The 13,204-nt window shown below is 33.3% G+C and overlaps 1 protein-coding gene across 1 annotated transcript in view; it reads right to left on the bottom strand.

Moving 5' to 3' along the window:
- The window catches only part of LOC145278273 (uncharacterized), a 65,417-nt gene extending 61,238 nt beyond the window's left edge, over positions 1-4,179 (bottom strand). The window contains exon 1 of the mRNA XM_080130565.1: positions 4,097-4,179. Within this exon, the coding sequence (XP_079986691.1) occupies positions 4,097-4,179 (83 nt within the window). The remainder of the gene's footprint in view (positions 1-4,096) is intronic.
- Positions 4,180-13,204: the final 9,025 nt, after the last annotated feature.

Raw genomic sequence — 13,204 nt, 5'->3', positions numbered from 1 at the left:
ACTGTGTTTACTATTTCTAAAACCACCTGGTTTGTTTGTTTTTTTTTGTCCAGGATATCTTCAAACTTCTCCTCAGAAACCAAGTTTCAGTTGCCTCAAGTCTTTTCCTCGTGCTGTTGGTGATTGTCCAGCGCTTATAACTGTATAATAGAACAGACCATAAATACATTCGGAGTATTTTGAATTTTGTGTCTATTTAAATATTTCTGATGGTCATGATTGATGACAATCTCTTGAAAGTAGCTTTGGTTGCGGTTATGTGATTTTGTATTTCAGTTGTGCACCTTCCATCAGATGTGATTCAGTAACCCAGATATTTGAGTTTATAGACTTGTTTAACTGGTACATAGCTTGTATGGTGGTGCTTGGAAGTTCTTGGATTCTGTCCTGCTTACATCTCAAAAACGGTAAGCATAACAGTATCCAAGAAGAAGATATACACGGTGTCCACAAAGTCTGGCTACATTATGTAGCCAAACTTTGTGGAAGCATCCTGTATATTATGTAGCCAGACTTAGTGAACACCCCGTGTATATATATATATATATATATATATATATATATATATATATATATATATATATATATATATATATATATATAATGTAGTCAGACTTTGTGGACACCCTGTATAAAATACATTTATTTGAAATTTCATAAAATCAGCCTTTCCGTTTTAGAATACCTAAGGAACGAACTCACACACACAGATAAAGTTCCTTTCATATAATAGATCTCTGTTTATTTATATTTATATCTCTTTTCATCTCTGCCGATCAGATTGTTTGAATATTCTGTTTTCCTGATCTAATATGCACCAAACATTGATGTTATTGTTTTCCATTTTTCTATGCGCAAATCGCAATCATGTCATGCAGAATCAAAAACAAATACAGCAGTTTTCCTTATATATATATACATATATATATATATATGTATATATATATATATATATTCATAAGTTTTGGTTTCGGTTTCGATTCAAGTTGATGCATCATTCAAGCCATATAGATATGTTTATCACAACCTTAAAATTAGGGCTGGGGCAACAGAATATCCTTTTCATTGTTTTGACTCTCGAGTATATATCCGACGCAGTATGACAAAGTTAATCAACCGAGAACCATATCACTCTATAGAAAAAAACCATAAAAGGTATCAACGGATACACACTCGAAAGTCCAAACACGTAAAAAAAAAATGCTGTTGTCCTAGCCCTACTTATAATATATAAAAACCGACTCTATAATAATATATACGAAATTCTCTTATTTTATCATATGACAGGAGACTTCCCGGTTATACACACTGAGAACTGAGCCTTCAACTTACGGGAGAATATAACTTTTTACAATTGATTTACCAAGCATTCTGCTCACTGCACCACGGGTCTTTGCGGACAGTTCAAGAACGAATTTTTGGAACTTTAAACCTACTTTATTTTTAGTTGTAAATATCATTATTTATGACTTATTATTATTACTATGTGTTAATATATGTACATTATTGAATATAAATATATATATATATATATATATATATATATATATATATATATATATATATATATATATATAGGAGAACAATATTGTCCAGATAAGTCTCCTCTTATGGAATTGAGATCAATCTTTTCTTCTACCGCACTAAGCTATATATATATATATATATATATATATATATATATATATATATATATATATATATATATATATATATATATATCGCTCCCCACTTAGTGGTATCAAATTGGTCAAAAAAAATCTTATTCCCAAGCCGCATTTAGGTAAAAATACACTTTCATATAAATAATTGAATTCATTCAAAACGTATCGCGAAAACCAAAACAAATAAAATAACATATACATAACGTATATACAGTGCGTTACTTGCTTTATTGCAGATCATATTTTATTTAATAACTTTCTTAATACTAAACATAATTAATTCAAATTTTGTACAGCCATTGAACACACTTTGACAGGTTAGTCTATAAAATTTTATCCAAATATTCTTACTAGTTCAAAAGTTATACCAATTTTTGAAAAAGATGAAATTTTTACTGTTTCTCGCTTTATTGCAGGAGTTCTAAAAATGCCTAAAAATGGACGATTGACTGCACCAGAGAAGAACAGGATAACCGCAGGTCTTGCAGAAGGTCTTACAATTCTCCAGTTTTCAGAAGAACTTGGTAGAGATAAGAGAACTGTGGCATCCTTTGTGGAGAAGCCAAAGATTTCACCACGTAAGGATAAGGGCAAAAGAAAGGCCATTTCTCCTCGTGACATGCGAAAAATAAGCAAAGAAGTCAATAAGGACCCAAATGACACCAGCAGGTCTATTTTTATAAAAGCTGGCGTTGCTGCAATGTCAAGAAAACAAGATGTAGTATTTTAAACGAAATTGCAAGAAACGTAAAACGCATTTCAAAACCTCCTTTGAACCAAACCAACATGAAAAAACGCATAGCTTGGGCACAAAAATACATGAAAACAGACTTTCAACAAGTTTTATTCACGGATGAATCGAGAGCCACGCTGGATGGTCCAGATGGATGGGCTAAAGTTTGGAGTCCTAAGGGAGATCCTATGCCATATCGTACCAGGCGTCAACAAGGAGGGGGAGGAGTTATGTTTTGGGCTGGAATCGTTGGAGATGAACTCTTAGGACCCTTCAGAGTGCCTGACGGCGTTAAACTTACCAGCCAAACATACATCCAGTTTTTGGAGGAACATTTGTCACCTTGGCTGGACGACCTTCCACTTCTTTGTCGTAGACGCTTTACTTTTATGTACGATAACGCTCCATCTCACGCTGCAAAAGCTACCAAATCCTACCTTGAGTCTCTGTGGATCAAAGACGCAACTCTCATGACCTGGCCGCCTTGTTCTCCTGACCTGACCCCAATAGAGAACTTTTGGTCAATTCTGAAAAGAGGGGTTTATGAAGGAGGACGGCAATTCACATCAAAAGATGCCCTTTGGAATAAAATTCTTGCAGTGTCTAGGACCATAACACCTTCTCAAATAAAAAAAACTAACCTCATCTGTTGATAATAGACTGTTTAAGGTGATTGCAAGGAAGGGAAATTATGTTGATAAATAATTCGTTTTTCGTTAAAATGTCACGCTTTGTGGGTTGTATTTGATTTCTATATGGTTATATATCTGTTATTGTTACTAATTTGAATTAAATTAACACATAAATTCATACTTTTATTACCTTTAAACTGTATTTTCAATACGTTGCAATCAAGCGAGAAACAGTAAAAATTTCACATTTGTATAAAATTGTTATAACTTTTGAACTAGTAAGAATATTTGGATAAAATTTTATGGACTAACTTATCAATGTTTTCTATAGCTGTACAAAATTTCAGTTAATTACGTTTAGTAATAAAAAAGTTATCAAGGAAAATGTGATCTGCAATAAAGCAAGTAACGCACTGTATATATATATATATATATATATATATGTAACCTTCGACCTTCTTCAGGCATATATATATATGCATATACATATATATATGTATATACATATACATATATATATATATATGTATATACATATACATATGCATATATATATACATATATATATATATATATATATATATTCTCACGGAACATTCACGTGTTCGATAATGATACACATAAAAAAGGTCGGAGGTTACATCGACTTAACTGTTGGGAAAATGACACCTTAGATAAGAAAAAATGTCCGATGAATCAGAGTAATACGAAGAACCAGTCCTCATCTCCAAAAATTCAGAAACGTAAGTCGTAAAAAGATGCTATACCGTTAAAACAAAATAACCAAACTAAACCAAACCTTCGCACTCTCACTCACACTTGTTCCTATATTTTTCTCCGCCTCTTTCTTTTCCTCTCCTTCTTCCTTATTGGTTTTCCACCTTTCTTCATATCCTTATATTTTCCTCCCTCTCTTTTTATCATCGGGGTAAAGGGGCTGTAATCTGCGCCTTTACTCACTCCGCCTTCCCTGCAGTTATCTACTCTATTTTTTTAAATCTCAATTCCTTACCTCTCACTACACCCACTTCCATTTATGTTGACACTCGCGGCAGCGAAAGGGTTACCTGCCCCTCATTGTTGATGTAGTCACGTAGAAGTTGTAAACAAATGAATGAAAACCCGCCACACCGCCACTGTCGACGGCCATTGTTTGGTTAATCTTCAGCTGTCAATTCCATAAGGAACGGGAATAAAGAAAAGAAAGTCTTGTCTTTTTTTTTCTTTTTTTTTTAATTGACCAAAATTGCAAACTAAACCCCATACAATCTCACACTGTCCACCTTCTCCGTAAGCTTGTTTAAGGGGGCTCGATTCAATGTCATAATGGAACACAATCTATTAAAACAGGTTTAATATCTAAAAGAAAAGAAAACTTTGTATTTTTAAGAGGCAATTTTTCAGTCTATGCGTTTTGTGACGGAAGGGATGTTACAAACGAGGGACGGACACTAAAATTAACAGTAACGTGTCTGGAAAAAATATCAGAAAATTATCCGATATTAAGGAAAGGTTCGGTAAAACTTGCAGAGAATGCTCTGTTTTACGGTTGTTACAAAAATGGAACGGAAATTTAAATTTTGTTCCGTTTTAAATTCTGTACATTTTTACATTGCGTCCAACTTATCGTTCAAATTCGACAAGTCAACTTTTATAGGTTTTCGGGTATGCTGACAAGGTTGAGGGCTGTTTATTCCGAAAGCCGTTCTTAACATGGGGAGGTTGTGGTGTCTATTCCGAAAGCCGTTCTTAATATAAAGAGGTTGTAAGCATACCCGAAAACCTATAAAAGTCGACATTTCCGATGATGAGTTTGACTTATGTAAAATAAATACAAAATAAGGTATACCAAATTGATTTTTTTTTCGTTGCAAAATTAAATTATTTTGTTTTTTTAATAAAATTTTATTTTATATAAAAATAATCTTTCGTTTTTTTTTGTTGTTTTTTTTTTTTTGTCGAATGTTATTCTTTTGAATATTTTTATTTTTTAGGGTCACAATAAAAAAATTTTGTTAGGGGAACAGTAAAAAAAAAAAAAAAATTAAAACTGAACGCAATTTAAATTTCCGTTCCATTTTTACAACAACCGTAAAACAGAACATTCTCTGCAAGTTTTACCAAAATTTCAAAGTCTTTTAAAAATATAATTTCTTTTTTGTTTAATTTGTTGCCAATTACTTTAACATCTATTCAAGTACGGCCAGAAACAAAATATTACCAGTCCACACGAGTTTCATGAAATTGAAAATACTGACCATCAAATAAAGAGATCTTCTTTAATTTACTTCTGAAACCCTTCCTCTGCAACTTCTCTCTCACAAACGTGGCGTTGCTAGTCTCAGTCTTTTCCATGAATACTATTATGGCATGGGTTCTTCAGAATTGTCTGATTTATTCCCTGCTTACATTTGTTCCAGCTTGTTTGACTTGTTGCTCTAGTGGTCTTCATCGATTCGCTGCTTTGATACCTCATAATAATACAGCTTTCTATTTCAGCCGTTCGTTTCCAAGAACTGCAGTCTTTTGGAAGTTTTCCCCTCCTTACCATTTCATCCTACCAATACTCTCGATTTTGTTTCAAGACTAAGATCAATAGACATCCCATGTATTTGTGACAATAATGTTTCGTTCCTGTTAGCTCCTTACATCAAGTAGCTTTCTGCCTTGTCAGGAACGATTCTTCTTAAAAAAAAACCTACCCTGGGGGAAGTGAAATTCCCAGCTAACGGACACACAGACACAAAGACACAAAACGGTACTCTTAAGCTAAACTCGAATATCGCCGTTTAACCCTGATGACACATGCCTGGCCACCAGAGGGCAAAGGCAGATACGTCACTTCCTGTTCTGTATATTTCTATCTCTTTTCGCTGAACTCTCGAAGAGTGAAGATGTGACGAAAGCGCACTCCGAATTGGCATGGCCAGTCAACCAACCCTCCTGACTAACCCGTCAACCAATTATCAAATACTAACCGCAAGTAATGTTACTCTCATTTCAATGAACACTTAATATCAATATTTTTATTCTTTCTCATGTATTTTATGTAAATGAATCTACATTCTTTCACTATCATATATCGGTATGTTTCGTCTCTTCCTAATGCGACCCATGCTTCTAAATCAATCTGGTTCTGGATATGACCTTAAAATATATCCGATGGTGAGGCCCCAGCTTTCAGGCTTTGGAGAGTGTGGAGCCACCCTTCAATTGCAATTGCTCCCAGGTCCACTGTGACCCGGAATGGTAGTAGGTTGGTTGGTAGTTTTTGTTTTACGGCATATCAACCCTTTCCAGGTTATTTAATGCCGAATCCAAAGATTTTGAAGAACATTTTTTTAATAGAATATATTTGTTGTTTTCAAGTCGGTTTCTATTTAACCCATAGTTGGGACCCTAACAGGTACTTCTACTCCGGGTTAGAGTGGGCCTGGGAGCAATGGCAATTAAAGGGTGGCTTCACACTCCCCAAAGCCTGCAAGCTGGAGCCTCACCACTGGATATAGTTTAAGGTCATATCTAGGACCGGAGTGGTAGTACCTGTTAGGGTCCCAACTATGGCTTAAATAGAAACCAACTTGAAAAAAATATATAATCTATTAAAGAAATTGTTCTTCAAAGTCACTGGATTCGACATTAAATAGCCTGAAAAGGGTTGATATGCCGTAAAACAAACAACCAACCAACCAATCTCAATCACTTTACGATTCATTAATAACATGGAGGATTGGACCAAAATTGCATAAACAGATCAATCTGTCCTCCATATCTCACTCCATAATCTTTTGGCAAATAGCTTTGTTGCTGGTATCCCATCTTTACCGGCATTTTTTACCCTACTTCAATTACAACGGTTGATAAGTACCGCTATCCCTTAACCTGCTCAAAGTGTGGCGCAATGGCTGTTTGATAGCGAGTACACTGCTTCTTTCGATGAAGTGCATTATGTATAAAAATGTTATTTAGTTAGAAATAACTGCAAGATAGGAAGCACAGATACTATATTATTATTATTATTATTATTATTATTATTATTATTATACAAACCATACGAGAGTTACACCCAGTACGCCTAATATATCGTGTCCACAAGAGAAAAATCGTTGCTCTTTGTCTGCAAACTTCTTAAGTTCAAGACTTATACAGATCAACTATCCACCGAAAACTCCTTTTCATCTCCAGGACTTATACAGGTTAGCTACCCATCGGAAACTCTTCTGAAATTAAACATAGTTTTCAATTCGAAAGGAGACATGCGAACAAAGATCTTTGGGGGGGGCTGTTATTTGCACTCAATGGTGAGTTCTTCATCTTGGGCAAATTTGTTTTCGCCAACAAATCGATCTAATGTATAATATTGCTCTTTGGATAAGAAAACAGGTAAATAAAAACATACGACTTACTAGCGTCTAGTCTGAACGCGATTCAGCCGCAACGCCTTCGCAATTTCGTGACAAAATAATCCTTGACATTCCAAGGATTCTTTTCTTTTCTTTTTTTAATCAAGTGTGACAATAAGTGATTTCAAACAACTTACCCATCGAGTGAACAAATCGTTTTGTGCAATGCAAGTTGTTTTATTTTCTCATATGTAAAAATTTCCATCGCAATTGCGCAGCTGCACAAATTGAAATAAAGAAATAATATATATATATATATATATATATATATATATATATATATATATATATATAGAGAGAGAGAGAGAGAGAGAGAGAGGTGGAGAATAGCATGTGTGTTATTTATTTTGTGTGTCACGCTTACATCCGAGTGACTGTCGTTTAACCAAGTATACTTCATAAGTTTTAGTTTCGGTTTCGATTATAGTTGAATGAACTCAAGTTATATATATATATATATATATATATATATATGTATATATATATATATATATTCATAAGTACTAGTTTCGATTTCGATTCAAGCTGGTGTACAAGTCATATGAATATATTTATTTATTTTTTAAATCACAAATTTATGATATATAAAAACCGATAGAACATTTATTCAATAATAATATTTACAAAACTTGCAAGAATTAAAATATTATATTTAAGCGTACTTTACGATCGGGCTACGCCGGGGGTTACTGTTAGCTTAGATAAATACTTTTGTGGTTGTAACAAAAGAGCTAAAGTAATAACCGAGCGTCTCCATTCACACTGAACATCTATAGCATGCCAACACCAATATATTACATATGAATGAGTTCCCTGTGGAATTTCTAAAGATCCCGTAAGTATATATATATATATATATATATATATATATATATATATATATATATATATTCCGTTTTTGCAATATTTTCATTCTCTGCGACATTCTATTTGAGTTTTTCTAACAAAAAAGAGATGTTAATCTCGAAATAATTAAACATCAACCCGTTTACATGAAAAAGTAAGTTCATAAAAACATCCTTTTTGAAACCAAATTCGATCTTAATTTTTTTTTCTTTTACAGTGAGTCACAATCATATACATCAGGTATTTTAAACAACTCAGCACTTCATTGGTAAGTTAAAGGCATTGTTTTTTTTTGTTTTTGTCCAGCCACCTACAACGACAGATTCGACCTCTCTTGGTGTTAAATGGGAAGGTGGTTTATATTTTTGTTTTTTCGTAAAAAAAAAAAAATAAAAATAAAAAAACGCTAATCGCACGTGTATACGTAATATATTCAATATTTATACATCAGAAAGCACTGTGAAATGAAAAGATATATGAAATCATTTTGAAGCTAAATTCTATGTTAGAAAATGTTTTTGAATAAACGCAAACAATATAATATATCCATAAATTATAGACATTTAAATTTTTCTTCATTGCCGAGCAATAACGACGTACGTCGAACATAGCCGATCTCTTTTGGTGTCAAATTAAGACGTATATTAACGTCTTGATTTGTAAAGAGAACCCCCTGGTCACGTGTGTATAGGAATAGCTGCGGTATTTCCGAGGAAAGCATCATAAACTGAAAAATACAAGTAATCAGTTCTGAAACAAAATTAGATGCTAGTAATGTTTTCTCAACAAATGAAAACAGTACAAAGAAATCTTTCGGCCAACTCAGGCCTTCGTTACTGAGTTATAAACATTGCTTTTTTTCTTTATTTTTATACCAGCACGACCCCTGGAGATTCCACAGCAGCATCTTTCATTTGTAATATATTGCTGTTGGGCATTCTGTGAATGTTCAGTTTAAATGGAGACCTCGCGATATTATCGTAGCCCTTTTGTTAAAACTGTAAAAGTATTTATCTAAGTAAGCTGGTTAATGTACTGTCAGAATATATCTGGTTGTTGCGGTTTATCTCCAATATTTTTACAGGAGTTTGTGACCTATTTTCATTGTATGGGCACTATGCGCAAACGTAAACCCCACGATGTCATTATACCATCTTTAGACAGAACAGATACTACCCTTGCATCCTAGCTAGGAGACTAAAAAGGAATGTTTTAGTTTCACGTTCGGCCCAAAAGCGACATCAATTTTTTTTTTTATTTAATTGTTTGTTTACATTGCGTTTTCAGTGAGCGGGAGATCCTATTTATCAAAAGGGATGATAGAAAGTGATAACATACCAGGAAGATTAAATTAGCATAGCTATATACTAATTTAATGTTCGTAGTATGCTGTTACCTTCTATCCTCCTTTTTAATAAATAGGATCTCCCGATCGAATAATTTATAATAAAGAAAGAGTGCCACACGTGCCACACGTACGCATGTTAAAGGTGTTATATATAGATATAGGTTTGTGAAAATATATTTTTCCAGTATATTTCTTCTATATAGAAATCTATTGTAATAAGAAGCTCTGTTTGTATTAGTTACATTTTTTCAGACTACTGCTCTCGTCTTGAATGTCATTTTCAACACGTTTCGGTCGATGTAACCTCCGACCTTATTCAGGGGTATCTTGTCAACTTGGGGAATATTTATGTTGAACTCGGAAATTTTGACGGAATTTCGAATGGAACTCTTTATTTGCTTTACTGGGGAAGCATGGTCTTGTTCCGTCAGCCATGATTGGATAGGAGTCCTCCTTAATGTGCAATTGTATTGTACGATCGATTACATTTGGAACTGAACCTTCTGGAGAATATCACTTTTACAATTGATTTTTCCAACTACTTTAACAACTGGACCACGTGGACGGCCGAAAAATGCAATTGTGAAACATTTAGAACTTCTATCTAATGATGGCTGACGGAACGAGAGCATTCTACTCCCTTAAAATAAATAAAAGCCTGCGTTCGAAATCCCGTCTAAATTTCCGAGTTAATAGATAGAAATATTCCCGAGTTTGACAGGATACACTTGAAGAAAGTCAGAGGTTACATCGGCCGAAATGTTGCAGAAAATGCCAAACAAGATGAGAACAGTAGGCCAAATAATACGATTAACCAATCCTCATCTCAAAAATTCAGAAAAGTAAGAAGCTCTATGTTTATTAAGATATGACAACAGAGTATATATGTAAATCTAATATATAAAACGCGCAATGTCTGTCTGTCTGTCTCCATATTTTCAAACTCTATCTCTCCCGAAAGTTAAAGTCGCAGAGAAGCCCTAGGGGCCTAAAATGATTGGATTTTTTATGGATTGTTCTTTTACGGGTCTTTTAGCCGGTTGAAATAGTTTTAAAGGTGGCAAAAAAGGGATCAACATTGAACATTTTGTTATACATTTTGTACATTCATACTAGTTTATTTTTAATCTGTTCATGTGCGTGTCACGTTGGTACAGTGGTAACGTCACCAGCTTTGCATGCTACAGTTTTGTTTTCGGTTTCGATTCCAGCTGATGACACCTAAATCCTTCTTTTTTTTCATTTTACTTTTGAAATCACGACTCTATAATACTATATACGAAATATTAACAAATTAAAATATCATATTTAAGCGTATTTTACGACCGGGTAAAGCCGGGGGCATCTACCCCCGCTAGTAAATATAAATTTTGCTAGTCCAAGTTTTTATTCATCTTACCAATTTTTTTTTAAACAAAATTTTCGGCGTAGATCTGTTTCATACATGATGGATGAGCCTTTATTTCTATATCAATACTGAATATTTCATCCGTTGACTTATCAGAAAAACAAAACGTTCCCCCAAAAAAAGAAGAAAAACGCTATCAAAATACGACTAACCAAAACTTATAAAACACACACACACACACACACACACACACACACACACACACACACACACACACACACACATAGTCAAACAACGTCGCAGCTCACAATGGCTCTTGTGATCTGCGACGTTGTTTGACCGTGGAAAGAATTATATAATCTCTCACAGTCTGAAAAATTTCCCCCTCTCTTTCTCTCTCTCTCTCTCTCTCTCTCTCTATATATATATATATATATATATATATATATATATATATATATATATTGTGTACAGAAAGTTGTTAGTTGAGACAGATCATTGGTACCGTCGGTTTCCTTATCAAGCTCTCTTCAGCCAATATTCGTCTAATAATAATAGTCGAATATTGGCTGAAGAGAGCTTGATAAGGATACCTTAAACGGGCCTTATTATCGGGCTTGAAACTGACGGTACCAATGATCTGTCTCAACTAACAACTTTCTGTACACAAAATATAATTACGCTCTTACAATTTGGATTTTCCTTTTAATTGAGCACTCTGCTGGAATTCTTTATCCAAATAAAAACTAATCATATATATATATATATATATATATATATATATATATATATATATATATATATATATATATATAATTATTTACTATAATAATTATCAAACACTACAGACACTAGTATTTCATCTATTCGGGAATCTTCAGTGCAGGGTGTCACGATAAACACCAGTCGATAGATTCAAACCCGGTGACAGAAGCCATTAGCAAAGATCATATCCACTCGGTTACCGTTAAATGTTTAATTTTCAACATTTATTTTATTAAATGTTTTTAATGTCAGTCAGAGTGATCTAATCATTATAAGATGATCAGCGCATGTGTGTATGTATGTATGTATATATAGTAGGACAACAAGAGTATGAAATGAAGACATAAAACTATATATTGATAGATATAAAATTGATCATTTATCTAATAATGGAATACAGGAAAATTGGGGGATAGAAGGGACACTTTACGCCAGCGCATTTTGAAGCCTAATGCGTCTCATCAGAAGAGTAGAGAAGGTGCTAGGTAGCATGGGGAAGATGCGGCATCTAGCGTAAGGTTCATTAGGGTCGAAAGAGATTAAGAGAAATTATAGAATGTTGGGGGAAGCTTTATTGAATTCTACATAAATAAGGATAAGCTTATTGTATATAGTATGATATATAAGATTATATATGGTCTTTAACATAGTATTGAGATTCAGGGATATATGTATTATGGCTAAATAGATGTATTCTTGCTGCGTGGTAATTTATTTTAACGGTTTGTTAGGTGTCTATTTTCTATGGAGTGGGTAATTTTAATTTTGATTGGTGCCATCTAAACGGCAAATGGCGGCTATAAATTCGCTTCTAATTTGGGGGAGGGGGTAAAACTGAAAGGTAATATGCGGCAATACATATATAAGTTTCTACTGTTATGATATAGGGAGTATGATCATAAGGGGGCGGTCGGAGATTAGGGTTGCAATGACTATGAGTGCGTTTAACTTGATGTAAAAGGTTAAGTATACCTATTGATGTCAAAGTGGAGGAGTAAGAAAGTAACGATCACTATCAAATGATAGTAGGGTAATTATAAATAGTACGAAAGATAATAGTAATGAAGATTATAATTATAATAATAGTAGTAATAATAAAGCTGAAAATAAAAGAGAAGTAAAATTGAAGATAAAAATAAATATGAAGTAAAGACAAACTTAAAGGTAAGCATTAAAGATAAACATTAAAGATAATATTACCAATAGTTGTGGTAGGAGTAAATGCAAAATTGATATCAATAGTGATAATGGTAGCGGTTATGGTAGCAATGACGGGGATAATAACGGGGATAATAATAATAACAATTATAATGATGATTATAATAATAATAATAATAATAATAATAATAATAATAATAATAATAATAATAATAATAATGTAAAGCGGTTCAAAACAAAGCAGTAATAGTAATGATAATAATAAAAGCAGTAGTAATAATACTTTGTGGAATTGAACTTTCTCTTT

Source organism: Euprymna scolopes, chromosome 6 (genome assembly GCF_053919585.1).
Source record: "Euprymna scolopes isolate OS-2025 chromosome 6, ASM5391958v1, whole genome shotgun sequence".
In the NCBI taxonomy this organism is placed as follows: domain Eukaryota; kingdom Metazoa; phylum Mollusca; class Cephalopoda; order Sepiida; family Sepiolidae; genus Euprymna; species Euprymna scolopes.
This window is presented reverse-complemented; position numbering and strand designations above follow the sequence as displayed.